Source organism: Rutilus rutilus (assembly GCF_951802725.1).
Source record: "Rutilus rutilus genome assembly, chromosome: 12".
Lineage (NCBI taxonomy): Eukaryota > Metazoa > Chordata > Actinopteri > Cypriniformes > Leuciscidae > Rutilus > Rutilus rutilus.
The window spans coordinates 26,175,810-26,199,249 of NC_140217.1; the positions used below are offsets into that span (position 1 = coordinate 26,175,810).

General features: G+C 37.9%; 1 protein-coding gene across 1 annotated transcript in view; it reads right to left on the reverse strand.

Annotated features, from left to right (window-relative positions):
* Positions 1-23,440, reverse strand: part of cachd1 (cache domain containing 1) — a 71,744-nt gene that overhangs the window by 12,833 nt on the left and 35,471 nt on the right. The window contains exons 4-20 of the mRNA XM_084426755.1: positions 17,783-17,889; positions 14,423-14,549; positions 12,002-12,146; positions 11,695-11,911; positions 10,482-10,631; positions 9,335-9,568; positions 8,447-8,596; positions 7,261-7,384; positions 7,055-7,172; positions 6,424-6,592; positions 5,188-5,330; positions 4,778-4,959; positions 4,421-4,531; positions 3,531-3,653; positions 1,443-1,542; positions 1,128-1,244; positions 661-821 (exon numbers count right to left, since the gene is read on the reverse strand). Coding sequence (XP_084282881.1) covers positions 661-821; positions 1,128-1,244; positions 1,443-1,542; positions 3,531-3,653; positions 4,421-4,531; positions 4,778-4,959; positions 5,188-5,330; positions 6,424-6,592; positions 7,055-7,172; positions 7,261-7,384; positions 8,447-8,596; positions 9,335-9,568; positions 10,482-10,631; positions 11,695-11,911; positions 12,002-12,146; positions 14,423-14,549; positions 17,783-17,889 — 2,478 coding nt within the window. The remainder of the gene's footprint in view (positions 1-660; positions 822-1,127; positions 1,245-1,442; positions 1,543-3,530; positions 3,654-4,420; positions 4,532-4,777; positions 4,960-5,187; positions 5,331-6,423; positions 6,593-7,054; positions 7,173-7,260; positions 7,385-8,446; positions 8,597-9,334; positions 9,569-10,481; positions 10,632-11,694; positions 11,912-12,001; positions 12,147-14,422; positions 14,550-17,782; positions 17,890-23,440) is intronic.

Genomic DNA, 23,440 nt, shown 5'->3' on the forward strand with positions numbered 1-23,440 from the left:
AGGTTTCCACAAAAACAAAGCAGCTTTAAGCGATTTATATAACACTGATAATGATAAGAAATGTTTCTTGATCACCAAATCAGCATATTAAAATGATTTCTGAAGGATCATGTGACACTGAAGACTGGAGTAATGATGCTGAAAATGTAGCATTTCCATCAATTAAATAAATTATATTTTAAAATGAATGAAAATAAAGAAAACAGTTATTTTAAATTGTGATAATATTTCACAATATTACAGTTCTTACTGCATTTTTTTGATCAAATAAATGCAGTTTCACTAAAACTGCATAAGATACTTCTTTCAAAAACATTTAAAACAAAAACCTTACTGACCCCAAAGTTTTGAACGGTAGTATAAATAAAGCTATGCCTTAAAGGTATAGCGGAGGATTTTCTTTTTCCGGGTGGATCATCAAGACTATTGGTCCTCCTAAGTGTCAATCATTCTGGTGATATGTTTATGTAAGGCCGTCGTACGTGCTCGTGCACACGTTTAATAGGCGTTCCCTCTCGGGAGCAGGTAGAGTGCTGCGCATGTGCATTTTTTCAAAAAGTTGAGAGGGCGGTTCTTTTCTAAAATTCGGGAAAATCCTCCGCTATACCTTTAACATTTACATAAATTAATAAAAGTTCTGCTGCAGAAGTTACACATTACCTGTGGCAGTTAAGACAGAGCCGATCCACAGTACTGCAAGCACAGAAGGCCAGTGAATCACAGGTCTCATTCACAATGCCAGCAAACGCATTGGTTCCTGGGATACGGGTGAGTCGGTACTTTGAGCAATGACTGCCATGCACTAGGTTTGTCAGATCACCCTTAAAAATCACAAACACACAGAAAGGCATCAAAGAATTATTTGATTTCATAAGTCTTTCACTCTATACATACAGTTTCTAAATAAAAAGCCACAACTTTGTTCATTAAAAAAAAAAAAGAAAAAAAAAAGAATATACTATATATCATACCTGCTACAGCTGCTATTAAAATAACCTCCACTAGGTGGCGGCCAAACATCATTAATATAAGAAACTGACTAACCTTATTGTAAAAATGACGGGATTGTCCCTTAAAACTGAATTTTCAGTAGCTTTGTATGACATTATTAATGTGACTCCACTCACCACAATGCTGGTGTTGAACTTGTAGAAACGCTGCACAGTACGATCGCTGAAACTGTTACACAGGTTCTTCTTCACAAAGTTGGGGTGGTTAAGAATGTCATTGGCCACTAGAGGCTCCTAAAGCCAAACAAAGCAGGAGAAAATAAGCTGATGAACTCAGGAAGCTTGTTTTCTTTTTTAGTTTCATTACCAGGCATTGAATATAATATGGCTAAATATGGCTAAATATGAAAAACAGTTTGTTTTTTTAAAAACTAAAGAACATATTCTTGTTTAAGAGTGATAAAGTTAGGCCTGAGATCCACAGTTCCTTACCTTATGAGTAATATGTTGCTGTTCTGCAGGAGCGTGGCCCTTCGGATCGATCAGGGTCGGATGGGCCACCAGATATCCTCTGTCCTCCATGATAAAACACCTACACATATATATATAAAGACCAAGACAAACAGTATCAAGCAACCAGAGCCAGTACACAGATCCAAGATGACATTTAGAGGGGAGAGGTGGAAGGAAACAGTAGATGGCTTCCTGTATGTTCATGGAGTACCATCTGCAGTTCAGAACATTATTGTGTGGCACACTGAGGCATTCCACTTCACTAATCCGGTTTAATGACCATAGCACTGAAAACTCAAAGAACACTGAGGCCTCCACGGCACAGACAGATAAAGAGACAGAGAGAGCGTGAAGAGGGACAAAGAGAGAGACGAACTGGTAGAAATAGAGTTAAGAAAAAAGAAAAAGGGAGGGAAGAGAGGAATGAGAGGGAAGGGTAAAAGAGAGAGAAAAGAAGGGGGCACTGGCACCTAACATAACAGGATGTGTCTGGAATGCAGCCCTAATCAGCTTATCTCCCTTTGTGTCTTTCAGTCAGTCCTGAAAATCTTACTCCGTTTCTTCCATGGCATTTATATATTGCATCAGTAGGGTTTATCTGCCGTGCTTGCAAAGGCAAGCATAACTATTGCTAATTCTTAAGGTTAGAACGTTGTGTCCCGCAGACATGAATGCTAGAGCAAATTGTACAGCTTATTGAGGAGGTGTGTCATTATTTTTTATAAGAGATTGGACATGGCAAATTAAAAACGTGCATAGACTTAGACTTGCATTTAAAGGCATATATATGGTCGAACCAGCCATTGGCAACTTGGACATATAGTGCACACTAGGGGCTTAGTGATTACTAGTGAATAGATGACTTAGTGACTACATAAATCAGATTTCCATTTGAATACAATACATAATCATGAAATCAATTATAGTTACATATAAGCAATAACAGAGATATATTCGATGCCCCTTCCACCCTCTTTTTTTAATTGACAGAAATAAGGAATCTCTATTTACAGTTAAAGATAATAAAAAAAATCATAAATTGTAGAATTCCAGAAATGTAGGTGAATTAAATTAAGAAGTATCTTGATTTTTAGTTGTTTTAGGTTTGTCTTGTTTTAAAACATTTAAGTAATCTTAAACTTTGTTCCCCTGGTTCAGAACCACTGATCTAAATAATATATTTAAATATGCAAATATGAAATATTCAGGAACTGCATCTAAGATTAGACAGGGGCAATAAATAAAATATACTGGAAATTTTACATTTATTTTTTTATTTTATATTTTAATTAACACACATGAGAAAGTGCTAAAAAGCTGCAAAGACGCCGTCTATATTCATGCAACACTCTCTCTCCTAAAATGTAAAGGAGTGTAACCGTTAACATCATAATGTATACAGTATCAGGGTCTGTTGCACAAAACATGAGCTCACTGATTAGTCTGCTATTTTTCCCCGGCCATTAATCATCAGATGGTTTTATAAATATATTTGTTTAGTTATGTTTTTAACCCTAAAAAAGTGTAATGGTGCGATGCTCAAATATTTAGTAGTGCATCCCTTTTAACTTGGCACTCATTTATTCTGCAACTAGGATATCATAAGCAACCACCTAGCAATAACCTTGACTACCACCAAAACATCCTAGTATTGTTGCTGCGACTTTTGCATGGGCAAGCACCACTCAATACTATTAGATAAATACAAAATAAGTATCATTGTTCCAGTCTTTAAACTTTTCCCTTCTTATCTCTCCCCTCTCTCTATGTTCACCCCTCCCTCACTGTTTCTTGATCCCTACCTCAGATCTTTCTCATTCCATCCCCTTCTATCATAAAAGAGCGAGCTTAGAATCATGCAGAGAAGACTAAGTGAATGCCTCTTTTCCAACAGAAGCAAATCTGATTAGTTTCATTTGAAAGAGCTTTAAAGAGCCTCCGTGGGGCATCGATAGCTTCAGGCACTACGGCTGGACACCACTGCCGGCACACTGGGGTCTTGGCAGGCACTAGAGAGTTTGAGAAGAACCCAACAGAAATGAGACGGGGTCAGTGGGAAGGCCTTACCGGATTTTGTTGCCCTTGTCTTGGTTGCAGATGGGCAGAAGATCAAGCAGAACTTTGTAGAAGTAGCGCAGAGTGAAGTCAATGCCCATAACCGCTACCGTGTAACCAGAGGCCATTTGGGAACTGGGAAAGGAGGCAGATAAGTGTGTTGAACAATATGAAGGATGAGGAGATCTACAATATCATGGGTCACCGCAATGGAGCTTTATATCAGATCACACACTCCATAGCCACATTTCCTCCTCTTAAGAGAGAACTGATTGGAAAACATGGAGGGAAAACATACTTTATCTACACCAGACATTCTGGAACACTGCCAGTTTTCAAACAGCTTCATCATATCTCTAAACACACACGACTATACACACACACACTCAACCAAGCACAAAGCCAACAGTGATAAGGCAGTTGTTTTTCAACAGCAACAGGTACTATTACGTACTATATGCTATGCATTCAACTAGACAAAAAAAAAAAATGCTATTTAACTTTTTAAGAAAAAGTGACAAAATTTGTTGCGCAATTAATTTGCTCAATTTTTACATTAAAGGGACATGCTGTTCTCCAGCTCAGGGAAATGAGATTTGATTTGGAATAAAAAAAAGACTTTTCACATAAAGTTATTGTATGACTTCAGAAGACTTGTTACATAGCGCACAAGACATATGGACTACTTTTATGATAGTATGGTGATTTATTTTAGCAATTTTAAGAGCTTGACAGTGTAAAGCATCAGCCATTTCATTGTAGGGAAAAGCAAACATCTTGAGAATGATTTAAGGATGTCAATAAATGAATGCTAGTTTAATACATAAAATCATGTGGTTCTCAAGCTTTTTGACTCGAAGACACTGTCTCTCCAACACATGTTTAACCCTTAAACAACTGACCTTGAGGCATGGATGGTGTGGCTAATGGTGACCACATAGCCCGCCCCACCAACATCCAGGTAGGGTCCAGTAAAAGTGATGAGACCAGGATTGGCTACAGCATGTAGGTACCTAAAAGACAAAAAGGTCAATGGTTAAACCACATTTTAAACAGGAATTACAAATTTATTAAAGTTTAGGATCATACAATCTTTGTATAAAAAAAAAATACACCCTCATTTGAGGTGCGTGTATGGCTGCATATGAACTCAAAATAACTCCTTGGGAATCTGACAGTTTGCTCAACAGACTGTGAGAACTGTTCACCAGTGTCCCACTAGGAGTTTGAAGACCTCCATCCTGAGGCTCAAATCTTACCATCGCCTCCTGGTGGGATCGAAGGCTTTGTCCATGAGCGAACCGGGGTAAATCCGCAGCACCCCATTGGGCGTTGCTATGTAACGCCTCACAATGTAGCAGTTGAGGCTGCTCATCTCCATAAGACTCATCCATTCATCTGTCACGTGACTGGTGGCCATCACCTCATTCCTCACAGAAGACTGGAAGACCAAAGGAGGGGGGGTGTTAAAGAATTCTACTTATCTGAGAATCATATTGAGTGGTGCACTGCATTTCCCTAATGAAAAAGCAGAATTATAGAGGAGAGGAACACTGCCAACTAACAACTGCCAATTAGGACTGAGAAACTAACCATGATTGAGTCATTCCCTGGTTGGCTACGAAACATGTATTGCTGAGATGGGCAGTAAGTGTGTGTTTGTGTGTACCTTAAGGCCCGGGTTGGCTATGAGCCGGGTGTTGTCACTCAAGTAAGCAGTGTAGTGCTCCACCATGCGCTTGGTCTCCGGCTGACTCAAGTGCTCATATGGAGAGGAGAAACTACCAGCGGACAACATCACCGTGGGACTCTCTGAAAAAAAGGAGAAAAAAAGAAAGATGAATCAGTTCTACGGTTTAATTATATTAGCCCCTAACCAAACCATTATTAATCATCTCTTAGTAACAATAGTCACTAAAGTAAAGGAAAAAAGTACACTACAGTTCAAAAGTTTGGGGTCAGTAAGATTTTTTTGGGAAAGAAATTAACACTTTTATTCAGCAAGAGATGGAAGGCTTTTACATTGCAACAGGAAAAAAAAATGCATTTTGATAAATAAAAAAAAACAACAACAACAACAACATTCAATAAGTCTTACCAACCCCAATCTTTTGAGCATGGTTGTCTATTTTACATACCACATTCAGTTCCTTTTAAAGAAAGAAAACGAATATGTAATTACAATAATTCAACAATAAAAAACTTTTTGCTGCTGACCAGCTGTTTTTGTTTTGTTTTTTGGCTTATGTTGGTAAAAGAAAATATCATGGTTGCACTTCATTTTAAGGTGTCCTTGTTTCAGTGTATTTACTATATATTTAAGTACTGAGTAAAATTAATTAACTAAATGTACTTACTATAGGCTAATGGTTAGGAATAGGGTTTGGTTTAGGATTAGTTGTATTAAATTATGCATAACTTATATTTATTACTACAGTAACTACATTTAACGTGTAACAAGGCCACAGCAAATTCATTTGTTGAGCAAGCATGCAAAAGAGTTTTGGTAAATGTCCAATCTGGATTTGATTTAGAAATAAATGATCTTTAAATAAGATACTGAGAAATGCAAGCTCTGCATAGTACATGTCCAAACAACTATGAGAATACCATGCACTTTTTTTTTTTTTTTTGTAAATTGAAAAGGTGAAAGTGAAATGTGAAGGCCAAGGATGATAACCCACACTCAGAATTTGTCCTCTGCATTTAAGCCATCCAAGTTAGTGCACAAACATTAGGAGTAGTGAGTAGTGAACACACACCCGGAGCAGTGGGCAGCCATTTTTTCTGTGGTGCCCGGGGAGCGATTGGGGGTTAGGTGCCTTGCTCGAGCCTACAACCTTCGGGTTACCAAGATTTTTTTTTTACACAATATGCAAAGCTTATATGTTTAGTCTGAGCTTACCAACTGTAGCGAGCTGTTTAAAGTGGAGGCAGGAGCTGGGTTGCCCCAGCAGATCCAGGCGGTGGTACAGGAGTTTGCTGCTGGGTGCCGTGTTCAGATTTTTCAGTTGCTTCACCGGGATCTCCGGCTGAACATAAACTATGCACAAAATAAACGAAGTGTCCTGAACCTGCAAATTAGAGATTAAGATAAGAGAAATGAGAGATGTGTACAAAACATTTCGGTAACAATTTAGTTTAGGGTCCAGTTCTCACTATTCACTAGTTGCGTATTAGCATGCATATCACTAGGATATTGACTGTTTATTAGTACTTATAAAGCACATCTTAATGAGCATATTGTACATCCCTTAATCCAACCCAATTCCTAAACTTACTAACTATTAATAAGCAGTAATTATGAGTTTATTGAGGCAAAATTAGTTAATACTGAAAATTGGACCCTAATCTAAAGTGTGACCTAAGATTCCTTTCTAATCAAAGACTTCTCTAATAAAAAACAAAATGCATATAAGAATAAATAAAATGACAAAATAACACTGACAAAGAGTAGTATAATCATTCTACACAGTCTAGTTCTCCCTCAGGCTGATCTAAGCCAACATCTGTGCCCCTATAAAGGAATAGCGTACCAATTTCCAGGCGTAGCTGACATTGTAGGCATCTCGACTGGGATCACGTAGGCGGTTCATGTGCCAAGACAGAGAAGAGTTGACAGGCACAGCAATGACCTGGCTCCCCAGGGGAAGACTAATAGGAAGCACACAACATGAGCTTAGCAATCATGCGAGTAACACGGCAAACCGTAGCAACAACTGGAAATCCCACGAACACTCACCTGAGGATATTTTGACGCACAGCAGCAAACCCTGGGATGTTCTCATAGTGGATGATGTCCGTATGGAGAGGAGCTTCAGTCATCAGGTATGGACGGGTGAGTGACGGGTGCATGAGGGTGTAGCCTGGAAGATATTCAAAAGTGAGTAACATACATTTTATTTTATTTAGTTAAAAAAAAACTAATATTGGTGTGCACCAAAAAAAAAAAAACATTTTATGACCCTTAGAATTTATACAATTGAATAATTACATTAAATTAGAAATAAACTAAATAAACTTTTTTTGCTGTTGCATATGTAATGAATAACTTTTACTTGCAAGCTATGACTATGCTGCCTGTTATGACTATACTATGTTTTTTAATTGTGGTAGGTGTTAAGAACAATGTGCTAACATCGTGAGGCTTGAATCTGCAACCTTTTTAGATACCAGTCAAGATTTTCAACTACTAGGTTACATAAACCCTTGAAATTGCATGAAGCTTACATTTTAAAAAGCACTGAGAGGCAGTGCTAACCCGTCTCTTTACTGAACAGCTGGAGACAGCAGGTGCCACTTCATTATCCCAGTCATTACGACAGACTGTATACTCTCAGGAACAGATAATAACCCTGGTTTTATTACATATGTAACACAACACACCCTTTTAGCGCAAAGAAGCCATTTCTGGTGGGCTTATCTAATTGTTTTAATATGTATTAAATGGAGGTTAACAGCTTTGTAAATTCAGAAACACTTCACCCTCCTGGGTGAAGTCATGGAAAAACTAAAATATGTTGTTTAGAGCTGGATGAAGAGTAAATGAAAGCCAACAATACTTAATTTCATTTTTGGTAGAAAGGATTGACAGGTAGAAAGAAAAACATTTTTCATCATAATCAAGTATGTTCTCATTGAAAAGTTAAAATCCACAGATTTTTGCTGTTCCTACTCCAAAAAACTGGCGTGATGTCAGCCATGTTGGCTCAGAACCGCCCAATATGGGACAGCTGATTCCCCTAATGGACTGTTAAAGGTCAATGGCCTTCAGTCCAGTGCTTTTGAGTCACTGAAGATCAGACCTCCCAATTCAGGATGAAGTGAGAAAGTCAAGCTGAAGTGAAGCAAACAGATTAGCAGCAATTGGCTCATGGAACCACATGGATCTCCACTTAAAACAATCACCACCACATGCATCTCCCTACCTTTATTGTCTATGAGGAATGTATATGAGGCCAGGGAGTCCTGGTAGTAGGTGACGTCCTCCAGGATGTATGCCAGATTCACGTCCACTCCAACTACACCCAACAACAAGTTTCCAAAGTAGCATGGCCGGCTGACGGTCATTATGAAACCTACAAATGGAAAAAACAGAGGAAGTTCCTTTCAGTCTATCCCCATGCTAACAAGTCAAACTATGCAAACGTAATTCATGAGGAAATAGTATTAACTGTGATGTACAAGCCATTGCCAAAAGATCAACAATACTCAAAAATAACAATTAACAAAGTTTTAAGCAGATATGGGTGTTTATTCTTTAACTTTGGGCACATTGTCACAGGGGCTGATTTTTAAAACAAATGTCAGCTTCTTTCTCTTTTTACTTTCTTTTTTATATAAAGGTCATATTAACACTTTCCAAGACAACATCATTTATTTTACTATTTATTAATCCAAACTATTTTTGATAAAAACATTACTTTTCACAAGTAAAATCTAATTATGACTGTTCCTTATGTGGTGCATTTCCATTACAGCCTAATAAAGTTTTATCAAAATGTAGAAAATTATATGCGAGACCTTTTATAAAATCAAGGCAAATATCACTTGTGAGCAAACCTATATTATGCATCATTTCCAATCAAGCTATAATTTCATCAGATTGCATTCCTGTCTATCAGTCCCATAAGAGCATATTCTACATTTGTGATTTTTGGCTTTACTTCTAGTTTAAGCTTACAGTATATATTACCATGGAAACTTTCTGTTGCAGAGCCATTTCTGCTGAGGTCTTCTGAGTGCATATGGTCTGTCAGAAGGAATGTTAGTGTGCCAGACATGAGCTTTATGCCAAGTTCAAGATCTTAACTTACCGTCTCCCATCTGGTCCGCATAAGGCAAGCTGAAGGAGGCCACGTCGATCATTCGATTGGGGAGGTTGATGTAGAAGCGGCCCACTGTGGTCTCCAGGTTACTGAGCTGATTCAGAACCATCATACTGCCCTTCACGACGGGCAGGGCGGAACGATCTGGAAAGCCGTACTTCAAGGAGTTCTGTTCGGCCAGGTCTCGTAAGAAGGCCAGCTCCTTGAGTCCCGTTACTCCTTCTGAGGACGGTGATACAATAGTTCAAATTAAAATGGACATTTGTACTTAATAAGTGTCTCTTGTGCACTCACTGGGTTTTGGAACAAAGCTAATATCAACCTCAAATTTGTACATATATCACAGATATTGCACAGGATTTGTTTCTCCAGCCCATTTAGACTGCAGTAATAAAAGGCCATTCATATCCCACATGGATTACTTAACCACAGAGCTAAAAATCACAGAATAGTGGGTTTGGACCTCTAACAGAAGAAATGGAAGTTTTTACTCGTCAGTCTTTTACTTTTGGAGCAACATTCAATTCTGTTGAACTGTTATTGGACTGGACGTGAATTTCAACACTTCAGTCTATTAATCTGACACTGTGACAGGTTTTAATATGTGAACATAATACAACTTGTCATAAATGAACCAGACTTCAAATAAACAAGGAAATATGAGTAATTTCCAGTGTGTGTGTCCTTCAGAGCCTCCAAATAGCCAGTCAAAGTAGCATAACCCTCTTCTGCACTGCCAAGCCAATCAATCTGATTGTCTGAGTCATCTAATGCATGAAAAAAGCCTTTCTCACTCTTTCATGTCACTGAGTGGCCCTTTGATGTATTGTCACATTTCTCTTTCTTCTTTTCGATGATCTCGATTTTAATTTTCATGATGCCAAAGTAATGTATGCTAATGGAAGGCTAATACATGCGGGGAGAGGAACAGCTGAGGAGAGCAATATAATGGAGAGAGGTTTCTTACGGTAGACACAAATACACACACAAAGAGCAGAAGAAAGATGAAGGGGTAAAAACAGCTGAGCATGTTTTGAAAATGCACAAACATGCTCACAGGTGTTCGCTATGAGCCCCACACTGGCTACGAGACAAAGAGCCAATGGAAAAGCCGCGCTCCTTGGCGATATCTCACCGTTCATGAGAGCGTAGGTGAGGATCATGACAGAGTTGTTGAGGTGGCGGTTCTCATCTTTTACCACACTCAAGGTCGCTCTCTTTTCGTGCTCAGATGAGTCTCGGGAAGTGATGCCTGATGACAGGTAGATTATCACCATGTCGGTGTCTGTGAGGGGGAAGATGATCAATAATCAATCATATTGAATATAATAACTGCCATCAAGGGAGAATTTCAGACCACTCACAATTAAATAAAGAAGACCTGGGTCTAACATATTTTAATCCAGTAAATATATTATATATTATAATTCTCAGAATCAATTCTAAGGCACATCATCTTAGTTTAAGTAGACACAAATACACACATATTTATAAAATACAATACATATTTATATATAAAAAAAAAAAACTTATATATATATATATATATATCTGACTGAAATAAAATCTTACATATTTATTTGAGATAAATGTGACTTGGCCAGTAAATATTAAAATATATAAATCAATCACAAACTGGATACATATGTGTTATAAGTTAATCTTTTTTGTTAAATGTCCCTTCATTATATTTATAAATGAAGGTAATACACTCCTGGGAAAAAGCTTTTAATTGTCTTAACCACAAATTTTTGGTCAGAAAATTAGCGCAATTTAAGAAAATGCACTACTTAAAAAGCAATTGCCGTCTCAGAAAAACATCAAAGACAGAATTAAGTTTTTGGCAGAATATTGGAGTTATTGGCGTCTTCGAAAATCTGGTAAAAAATATAATAATAAATTATCTCTACCAAAGAGAAGAATGGAGGAAGAGCTGTCATAGTGAGGGGAATCTTTTTAGCTGCTGGAATTAGTGAGCTACTTCACTGTGAAAAGTCAGTTTATTATTTGGAGTACAGGAGAATATTTCAGAATGGCTTGCTTCGCACAAATGAAAAGTTGTTGTCTAAAGAGGAATGATCAGATGTTATTTTTCAACAAGACAATGCTCCTGCCCAAAATGCAAAGACATTAAGTTACTTTATCTACAGTATTTGTGCAATCATTGCAAATTTCCTGACCAGTGATTTGTGATTAAAATGGTTAAGACCATTAAAAGACTACTAAATATTTTTCCATTTGGCCCCTTTTCCTCCTATTTATTCAATTAATGTGCAAGCAAGGTATTTTTTTAAACATAACACTAAAAATGCATAACAAAGATCCTGTACAAAAGCTTGGTCTCTTACTAGTCAGCTGTCTGGAGACATTGCTTGTGTTTCTCAACAACTGAAAGGCTTTCTGGAAGCCCAGTGCATGCTGGGTAGGGCTTTCAGAAGCTTTAATGTTGTTGATGAAGGTGCTCATCTTCCTCTTAGTCTCGCTGGTAGCAGGTGAAAGGAAGCTCTTGTAGCACTGATCCAGAGAGCAGGAGCGAACAGTATCTGCTATCGTCAACACTGAGATCTGAGGAAAAAAAATAGAGGTTGAGTGCTAAAAGAACAAAATGTAATCAGTGGAAAGTGAATGATGATGACAATGATGTCACTTCCTTACTTTATCATGTTCATCGATGGAGTTGAGGATGATTAGCGCCGCGTCACGGGCGATCTGGAGTTGGGTCTCAGTGACAGAGGCACCATGGTCTATGATCACTACAATATGTTTCGACTGTGGCCTTACGGCTGAAACATACACAGGCCTGCCAACACACAGAGACAAAGATTTACAGTCACCAAGAACGCTGCAGAACGACTTTTCCTGGACTCTGACGGCAGGAAGCCAAGTGAAGTCCTGGCGTTATTCCCGCTCTCTTCACTACAGTGTTTGTGCAAGAGATCCTGCACTCTATTGTGTTGTTTTTGGAAACCCTTTTCAACTCCAACACTAACTGTCAGAATTCAAGTACAGCATTTACAATGAAAGCTATATTGCCTAAATCTCGTATACATCCTATAAGTGGTTGAAAACCTGTGAGTAGCAGATTTTCTTGTGTATCTCCAGCAGGAGGAGAGAAGCTGTGGGAACGGCAGCAGAAATGAGCCCATCTTTCAGCACAGGCACACAGTGCCCACAATACTGGGTGGCAGATTCCAGTGGGGTTTATTAGGGGCGACCCTGCATTCCAGTCAAGGGCTTGGGAGCTATTGTAACCAAGTTAAACAGATGTAAAAGGCCTCCCTAGAATGTAATTTACCCCCTGCCACACAAGACGGCAAATTCAGAGGTGCCCATGACAGCGTGAGTTGGGGAGAGAAACAAATCCTTTTTTTTATATATATTTATATTAAAATTAAAATAAAGAACAAAAACTTTTGTCTCGATTTCTCAAGGAGAAAATTACTCCTTTTATTTTTTATTTTTTTTTATTTTTGCAAATAAGGACTAAAAGGGTTAGTTCAATCAAAAAAGAAAATTCTGTCATTAATTACTCCCCCTGGTGTCGTTCCAAACCCGTAAGACTTTTAATCATATTCTGAACACAAATGAAGATCTTTTTGATGGAATCTGAGAGCTTTCTGTCCCTCCATAGACAGCTACACAACTGACACTTTGCCGTTTCATAAAGTTCATAAAGAGACCTTAAAACGAATCCATATGAAGCTCAACATGTTTGCTTGATGTGCGAGAACCAATGAGGTTCCTTCTTGTGTTACACAGAACGTTAGAGCTTCAGCAAGAACCAATGAGGTTCATTCTCGTGTTACGCAGCACGTTTGAGCTTCTGCAAGAACCAATGAGGTTCATTCTCGTGTGTTAAGCAGCACGTTTGAGCTTCTGCAAGAACCAATGAGGTTCGTTCTCGTGTGTTAAGCAGCACGTTTGAGCTTCAGCAAGAACCAATGAGGTTCGTTCTCGTGTGTTACGCAGCACGTTTGAGCTTCTGCAAGAACCAATGAGGTTCATTCTCGTGTGTTAAGCAGCACGTTTGAGCTTCAGCAAGAACCAATGAGGTTCATTCTCGTGTGTTACGCAGCACGTTTGAGCTTCTGCAAGAACCAATGAGGTTCATTCTCGTGTGTTACGCAGCACGTTTGAGCTTCTGCAAGAACTAATGAGGTTCATTCTCGTGTGTTAAGCAGGTTCAGTTGAGCTTCTGTTCATGTGTTCATTATGTGAAGCAATCGAGTCTCAGAAAATTTGGACTAAACCGCTCAAGTCATATGGATTAGTTTTACGATCTCTTTGTGAAATTTTGAAGCGTCAAAGAGTTAGTTGCATAGCTGCCAATGGAGAGACAGAAAGCTCTCAGATTTCATTTAAAGATCTAAATTCGTGTTCTGAAGATGAACGAAAGTCTTACGGGTTTGGAACGAAATGAGGGTGAATAAATCAAGACAGAATTATCACTTTTGGGTGAACAATCCCTTTAAGGTCTTGGCTGAAGTTTCTCAAGTGGACTAAAATTTGACAATAAAAACTTGTACATATCATATTAAATGATATCCTATTAACACAAAATGCAGATTTATACAAAAATATTTGATCATTTAATCAGCCTGAATAGCTTTTTTTTAAATAGACTGTGCTGACAAATACTTGGATGAAGTATGAATGTATGTTTGAATTTTGCCCTAGTATGCCCTAAATACAGTGATAACCATAGTGCATCAAGGGTTTCAATACATTGCTGTAGGGTATATGTTTGAAGTGGAAAATTAAAGGACAGTGTGTGTGTGTGTGTGTGTGTGTGTGTGTGTGTGTGTGTGAGAGAGTGAGTGAGAGAGTGAGTGAGTGAGTGAGTGAGTGAGTGAGTGAGTGAGTGAGTGAGTGAGTGAGTGAGTGAGTGAGTGAGTGAGTGAGTGAGTGAGTGAGTGAGTGAGTGAGTGAGTGAGTGAGTGAGTGAGTGAGTGAGTGAGTGAGTGAGTGAGTGAGTGAGTGAGTGAGTGAGTGAGAGAGAGAGAGAGAGAGAGAGAGAGAGAGAGAGAGAGAGAGAGAGAGAGAGAGAGAGAGAGAGAGAGAGAGAGCCTTTTGTACCTGCTCCTGTGCTCGTATATGCCCTTGCAGTGGAACTTGTGAGCAGGAAACACAGTGAAAATGCCCTCCTCTGAGCTGAAATACTGCCACTTGATCCCTGGATTGGACTTGAGGTTGTCTGCCAGCACTAAGGTCAATGAGAAAGCAAGAACAGTTTGAAAAGTTTAATATCTGTTTTATCAGTCTGTGGCCTGTTCTACAATGAAATGAAATGAAATAAAAACAACAAAAAAATACTGGGCTTATATTTTGGATGTTTGACTGTTGACTGTATGTTGTGCATTAAATGTCAATCTCAATTACTACATGTCAAGTCATGTATCATTGTGTAAAGTAGATGTATTTCAAGCATTCTGCCACATAGTAGTAGCTACATATCACAAACTGCTGAAGACAATCATCCATAACTAATTTAATATGCCATGCAACATGGATCTTTATGAATGCTGTGTGCACTTTAAGGAGGCAGCTGTAGAGTTCGTGTCAGTTGAACAGGCCCCAGCTGTGTGACGGCCGGAGCCCAGACAAGCTGATCCTTTCCAAACACTCGGGAAGCACAGCGATCACCACTCTGCAGCCATCAATTCAAGCGTTTATTTACTTAACAGGAGCCGGGATGTGAAGGAAAGTGGGGGAAAGAACAAGAAAAGACAGGAAAAGAAAGAATACAAGCAGTGGAAGCATTCAAGATATATTTGTTTATATGTATGATCCATTCCAGAATGTACTTAAGCAAGATTACTTGGATCTTTTACACCAAAAGTAAAAAAAAAAAAAAAAAAAAGGATTTTGAGTCGTATAAAGAGGATGAATGTGTGTAAAGAGAGGTTACTCAGGTAAAAAAATGACCTGTGATTCATCTATTCCACTTAAACATGCAGTAAACATCTGTAAGTGGTTTGAGTGATTCAACATGTCAAAGAATACTTGGCACATATATAATATAATATAATATAATATAATGTTTATTAGAGTAAATGCTATAGCATTAGGTCCCACAGAGACACGGAACAGCCATTCCCAATTCAGATCAAAATAAACATAATTAATCAGATTGCTGTAGAAACCTGCAGAGTAAGAAAAATGGATGCCAAGCACAAATTATCCATCAATCTGCACCCAATGTATAAACAGGAACTTTGCAGCATGTTGACAGCTTTAAAAATCATACACATGTGCCGCCCCAGAGTGCTTAATCCCCCATCCAGTGTTTAGAGTAGCAGAGAAGCAGAGTCATGACGTGACACCCTTTCATTTCCTCTATCCCTTCATTCCCTGTTAAATCTCCACCGACTGTTATATGTCTTCTCCCTCTACAGTGCTGTCACTTTCCTGGTTTATTTTTAACTCCAAAAATCTTTGCATTTGCATATTTTTACTAAAAGAGCAAAGAAATGGGCATTAGAGCATCTCCTCAGCAACACTGATGAACCTTGTGGTGTCTCTAGCAGTCCGTGAGCATAAATGGTATGCACGATAAGAAATCCCAAATCATAGTATGCTGCAAGATCTTATCCCCCATAAAATCTTAGCCTCAACGCCTGATCAAAAAAGTAGCATTATCAATAACGATATCTCATTCTAGCAAAGCAAAATTGCTTTCCTTAACCAGTTAGCGCTATGCTAAGCTAGTAGGCTAAGCTGAATAGCTTGGCAAATGAAGGCTAACTGAAAAAGCGAATGAATTTATATTTATATATATTATATATAATATACACACATATATATGACCCCAATAGAATGTACTTTTCTAGCACCAGTGCTTAAATAATATATACCAGTAATGACACAGCCTTGTGACATTCAAGATAACTCTTAAAGAACTCTGGAAAATAAAAAGATGGAGATGTGAAGAGGAGTAAAAGGTGAAACAAAGGACATTGCCATGGGGAATGTTGGGAAACAAGAACCAACCCTAAAAACTAAATCAAAGACTTCACATCACACTCTAACACAACACCATATCTTTCTCTCTCTCCGTCTCTGCTTTATCGCTCTATTCTCCAGGTTTTTCCTCCCTCTTAATTGTTTCTTCACTTTTCCCCTCTCCCCCCCTCCTCTTTTCATCAATGTTTAGACTAACAGGGATCAGATGTGACTGATGACTGCCTGCATGGTTAGCGGGGTCAGTATTCAATGACAAATGGAGGGAGAGTAGTAACATGAACTCCTGATGACTGCCTTACAAAAACAAGCATCAGTATGAAGATGAATTGAGATAATCTGTTCTGGAGTATAAGAGCGAGTGTATGAGGCCAAAAAGAGGTAAGTCTGAACCAAGGTGGCTGAAAGAAGAAAAAAAAATTGCAACCGTGTTTAGTGCTAAACCTGAGCATGAGCTGTGCTGTGCTGTTATTGTACTCTACAATGCCCTTTCTCTCATATTTAACGAATCAGGGTGGTTGAAAAACAATGATTCACTAATTCAGTGGAGTCCATATGCGCCATTTTAGATATTTATATAGAAAAATGTATAATAGTGGGACCAGTGAAATATCTGATTCACGGTTGGAATTCTTGCTAAATCAATCATAGTGGTTACTGAATTAACTCAGTGGCTAATAATATTCTTGGCAACGAGTAGTCCAGTGTGTTTGCCCTAAAGGAACCTGTCCTAATTCCCCCTTTTAGATAATTGTAGCTAAATATATTATATGGGGACCAATCTAATTCAATTAATAAACAAATGACTCTTATGATCTCGTTCTTTTAAAGAATTGATCAAAAGGAATCAAGTTATTGGTTGGAATCACACTACTTGCTGAATCCATGATAGTGGTTACTCAATCAACTGACTCACTTATTGACTATCTTCATGACAGTTCAGTGTGTTGTTTTAAACTTTCTGTTGTAATAAATAGCATTTTAATTAGTAAAATATGTATTTAAAATCAAATATAGGAGGCTTGGGGGGCTTTCCCATTGCAAAAACACTGATTTATCTGTTATGAAGAGGAAGTGTTGACACTGGCTCAGTGTATAAAGTGATAAAAACATGCACTTCCTGATTGGCGAGAGAGCAGATATAAAGGGGAAAAGAGCACAGAGGTACAAAGATGTGGTCAGTAAAAAAAGGGGGGAATAAAAACAGAGATGAGAGGAGAGAAAATAAAGTATTTCCACACACAACTGAGCAAGGTCACGTATTCGACAGCATTGTTCATTTTCGTCGCACTCAAAAGGCCAAAAAATCTTTGAAGATTTGACGTCAGAAAAGCAATATTGTTCTTTGCAAATGGTTGCCATGGCAGCAGCTGGATAAGTGAAAATTGGCTTTGGGTTTTTGAAGCTTAGACACTATGTGTATGTGTATGTGTGTGTGTGTGTGTGTGTGTGTGTGTGTGAGAGTGTGTTACACACCAGAGTTGAGGTCTCGTCCTGGGTTGAAAGCTCGGCTATTGACAGTAGGAGAGAGGCGATCACAGCTGATGGTCTTCGAAACATTGGTGTTAAAATTACCGTCAAATCTGAAATTAGAGAGAAGACAAAACATCAATACAGACCATTTTAACCAGTGATAATTAGAAAGCGACACTGAAGGAAACTTCTTGTTTGCTCAACGCCTCAGTCATGAAGAAAAAAAGAAGCTGAAGTGCTCCTCATGCTATAATAACAGCTTTTGCACTTTTGTGGTAAAACCCCCTGAGGAAGACTGCATCAATATCTATTTCTACAAGCTGCACAGCTCTTCTGCTGAAGATGAAAGAGAAAAATGGAGTGATGCATTCGGTGGGGAGAGAAGAGTGAGGAAGAGAGTAAATGGGAGAATCCTTAGATTTTATTCACTACATTCAACACTTTTAGACAAGCATGAAGAGACACATTTATAAATAAAAAGTATAAATATCACATGAATAGAAATCACAAAAAAACTACAGCTAACACATTTGGGGTCAGTACGTTTTTTTTTTTTTTAAGATATTAATACTTTTATTCAGCAAGAATGCATTAAAATTGATCAATATGGACAGTAAAAAATGTTATAAAAGATTTATATTTCTAATAAAATATAAAATTTACATCCTGTTTTCGGTCGAAGTCCACAGTAGTCGATTGTCGAGTTCACGCGCGTGATCATACTAAACCTATGCGCGTGATCTCGACAATCGACTACTGTGGACTTCGACCGAAAACAGGATGTAAATACAGGTATGTGCGCTGGCTGAATAAACATCATTTTTATTAATATCTTTCACATCTACTGCAGTCAGATTCACCCGCGTTCACTCTGAAGGAATCACTCACATGACCTGTGCACTTGTAATGACACATCAAGGATGTTAAGAGGCTAAAAGCAGGTTTAAAACTTGCCCCATTGAAGTCAACAGGGTGCAAATTTTAAAAAGAGGATAACATGTTGTAGGCAACACCGATTTTTGTCGTTTTTGTCCAAATGTACAAAAAAATTAGCTCAATGTTAAAATTGACCGGAGTTCTCCTTTAATATTCTATTTAAAGAAGAAAACTCAAATCTTCAGGGTAAAGGTTAGAGGAAAAATCTGTGTATAGTGTTTTAAGTAGGTAAGACTATACAAATTGTATGACAGACAGAAGACAGAAGACTTGACAAACACTGAAATGTATTAATTAGTTCATATATTAAGCCATAAATGCAATGCACAAGACACATTGTGGTTGGTGCATAGTTTGAGAATAAGTATATGTCTTTCTACCAGTCCATTTTGGCATCTGTCTAATTTGGCCAGATGAATTTACACAAGAGAAAAAGAAAACAGAGTTTAATTGGGCGAATGGCTTGTGACATGAACAACAAAAGATATGGGAAGCATCTCCTTCTGTTTGCCTAGTTGGCTGAGATTTAATGTCCCATCAATGCTAACTATGCACAGTTACATGGTTAGTGGATGTTGACTGCATTGTTCAAGTGCAGTAAGTGTTTAGGAACACAACTTAATTTGTAATCAACAACCACGACACTCTTATCTACTCAGAATGTGCCGCAAAAGAATGACATTTCGTAGCCGTCCCATTATGCTGCCGTTTCAGGTCTCTGCCTGCACTAATCTAAGCAGCGTCTCCAGAGATCTAGCACTGCCACACACTCTTTCATCTCCCTTTTGCCTCTATATACACACTGCCACACACACACACTAGCCATCATGTTCTCATCATCTCCCAACCGACTGTGTTCAGATGGCAGATACTGCATACATCTTTCTATTCTTCACACAATACCCACGATGCACTGCTCTCATCTACATGCACCCTATTCGTCCTTGCCACATGAACTACATATGTTCTTGTCCATCATCCATTACTAAACTAGTTTCTTTCTCACTGTCAAGTTCATTTCTCTCCCCCTATTATCGTCGTCTCACAGAGCTGGAGCGAAGCTGCTGTTTGATTGACAGCTGCTGTGATGTGCAAAGCGCTTTGAACTTCAGATATTTAATTCCCATCAGGCCTTAGTCATTAGAATTCTCCTTCAACACACTTTACATGTGGTAGCAAAGCAAATGTGCTAGATAAAAAATAAATTTGCAAGCTGCTTTGAATTTTACATCAGAAAAAAGACGGAAGGGGGGAGAAATAAAGAGCGCGAGAGCGAGAAAGGAGGAGAGAAAATATATATTGAATAAAAGCTCGAGACTTATTCCTCCTCTGTCTTTGATTTCGGTTCAACATGCAAATTAGGGTCCCTGCAAAAACATTCAGAAAGAAAATAGGAATAAATGGGAAAAACAAGCCCTTGGGTAGTGTTCAGTTTTGCATGCTGGGAAAAACAGCATCTGACCCAAAATAACCACGAATTGAAACCACATATGCTGTTCACTTCTAATTGCATATTTCAATCTCTAAGTATACAATTTCAAATCACATTATAAAATATCCTAAAATTAAAGCCAACTGCCACTGATCTCAACCATTTAAAAATGGACAATTCAAATAAATGTTAATTTGATTTTGTTGATAAGTTACATTCAGAATATGCATTTAAATTCTAATTAAAAAACTTCATGAAGTGTATTACCAGCCAAAATATACAACATAATATACAAAACAATTATTTTACATCATCTAGTTTAAATCAGAATGAAATCACAAAAAAGGAAATAAATAAATTATAAACATATGATGCTGTTTGCAACATACACCCACTTACAAAAAAAAAATGTACAAAGAAAATGTTTCTTTTTCTTTGAGAAGGCTGTCATTACATTTAATGGGGGTTGAACACTTCTGCTAATCGGCCCAAGCATGCAGGTATATTAAATGGGTTATATATATATATTGATCTATTAAATTGAAGAAAGATACACCCAAAATAGCATTTTGTGCTAATAGTAAAATGGGGCATCTATAATGCATGCTGTCAGAAAGATAACAATTAAATGTAGGATCAGGAATTTAAACAGTAATTCTAAGGTTTAATCCATGTCAATACACAGTCATTAATATCTTTATATGAATACAGTTTATATGCAGTGAATGCTTTTAGCCTCTTAATAGCCACACTAAGTGAAGAGCCGTCATTATGTACTAAGATTACCTCCTCCTCATTTAGTGGCACTTCATGTTTGAGAGTGACAAGAACACGGCTAACAGAGTGCTGGCTGATAGGTGACGTCTCGCCACGCGGCGGAGATAAGATGCACGTACCACTGCGGTATCAGTTCTGTCTGTCACACACATACACACTCACACTCTCACTGCATCTATCAGAGCAGGGCTTCATTAGCGCAGCAGTCTCCGTGAGTTAAGAGGGAGGCTCAAGGGGGATTATGGGTAAAAAGGTTTCCCTATTTCACCCTGCATGGACTCAGGAAAGCATGCAGTCCGGCAGAGCAGCGTTTAAGACCCCTTTATGGTGACTTAAGCCCCTCTTCTTGCTCCATTTCTGCATCCCTCCCTCTCTCTCTCTCACAGTAAAGCTGTCTTTATTAGCTCAGGCGCAGAGCCTGCCCAAACGGTCTGGCTCCAAAAGGATTGGGAGATACAGAATGGATTAACAGTGAACAGGGAATGAGAAAAAGAGTGAAAGAGGGAGGAAAAGGAGATCAAGAGAATGAGAGTTTGTTTCTGGAGATTGAATCCCCCCCCAAAAAAAGAAATGTAAGCATCAGAAAAACAAAGATCCAAGTGAGAAAATTAAAAAGCGAATGTGATCCAATTTATGCACTTACACATGTCTGAATTCATTGCCGAAATAAAAAACTTTTCTGAAATGTTTTTCTCCCACCACATAGAAGAAAATGTGAAGGAATTGCCTAATTGTTTGACAAACACCAGGATTTTCACATAATATAAAGCCTATAAAAATGTAAGAAACATCACAAATGTTTCATGTATTTTATGTGTATGTATGTGTGTGTGTATGTGTGTATGTATGTGTGTATGCATGCATGCGTGTGTGTGTGTGTGTGTGTGTGTGTGTGTATAAAGGTGATGATGATATATGATGATGATGATATATATATTAGAAATTAGTAAACATCATTTATATACTACCGTTCAAAAAGCTACATTTATTTAATCAAAATTACAGTAAAACAGTAATATTGTGAAATATTATTACACATATATATATATATATATATATATATATATATATATATATATATATATATATATATATATATATATATGATTTAAAAAAATACTTAATGAAGGATGCATTAAATTGAAAAGTGACCTATATATAGGTATATATATATAATGATTTAAAAAAATACTTAATGAAGGATGCATTAAATTGAAAAGTGACCTATATATATATATATTAATTGAATTATATGCTCAAAACGCTGAAAATGATCAACATGACCTAATGATGCATGATAAAGTGCACCAAGATATTTAGATGGTTCTCCAAAGTACTTAAAAGAATATCATGGTATAACCATGGTACATGTCGGAAAAAATTATGATAGTGCCTTTAGTGATAACGACTTTAGCCTTATCAATTGTGCGTGTGGAGACTGCAGACTCCACATGCACACAGGCACTTCAACATCATTAATTTTGAAGTCCATCCTTTGGGCAATGCATAAATGTAGCTTAACACTCCACCGACACTTAAATCCCCCTAAGCAGAGAGAGAGAGAGAGAGAGAGAGAGAGCGATCACATGCATCCCGAGTAAGGAGCTATTTCTAGACGGTTTCATCGCTTGTTAAGTGTAGCAGGAGGCAGTGGGGGTGAGTGTTGATTAAAGCATTCTCCTGTGCCAGAGGTCAGCGCTCGTGGGAGAACAGACACCGCTGGGATATACGATGGGGATGTGACATCGATATGGTGTGAAACATTTGATCTTTCGGCCATGACTGGGCTTCATGAGTGCAGCTGAACTGAGGTCTGATAGAGGACACAATGTCAGAGCAGATGTCATATGGAAGCTTTAAATCTCTATGAACCTTGTCTGAACATGAAATCTATTCAATCTATTTTTACATTAATCATAGCACAGGCATTTTGTTTGTGACCCTTTGTGAGGGCAAAAGTGTGATGTCACCTTTAATTTAGAAATTCGTTTTTCTTTCACCGTCCAATGCTATAGTGATCTTGGCCTAAAAATACAAATTTGTACTGTGATTTAAGCTAAAGAAGCAACTTTATGAAACCAATGTCCTCAGATTGCTTTAAAAAATATATATTACTGAAATAAAATCTTAACACACAAAAGATTTTTGTTGATGTCAGTCTTTCCCCAAACAAATAGACAGGAGCTGTGCTAGTATGTCTCCTATCTGCATTGAAATCGCATTACCAAGATGGCGATTGAGTGAACTGAAGTGACTTTGACTTGTACACGGCAGGTCACATGATCTCAATGTGGTGGCCACCATGAGGGTAGACCACCCTTATCCAAAATAAATTTTTTTTTTTTTTTTTTTTTTTGAGATCACTGATATGACTGGATTCTTATGTAAGAGTACACTATTTTAAACATACATTTAAACATATCTAAAACTGTACATCATATTGTTTACCAAAGGGTTTTCAAGAACCCACAAACAGGAAGCAACATGATAATATCAAGGTGGTGTACAATACGTTC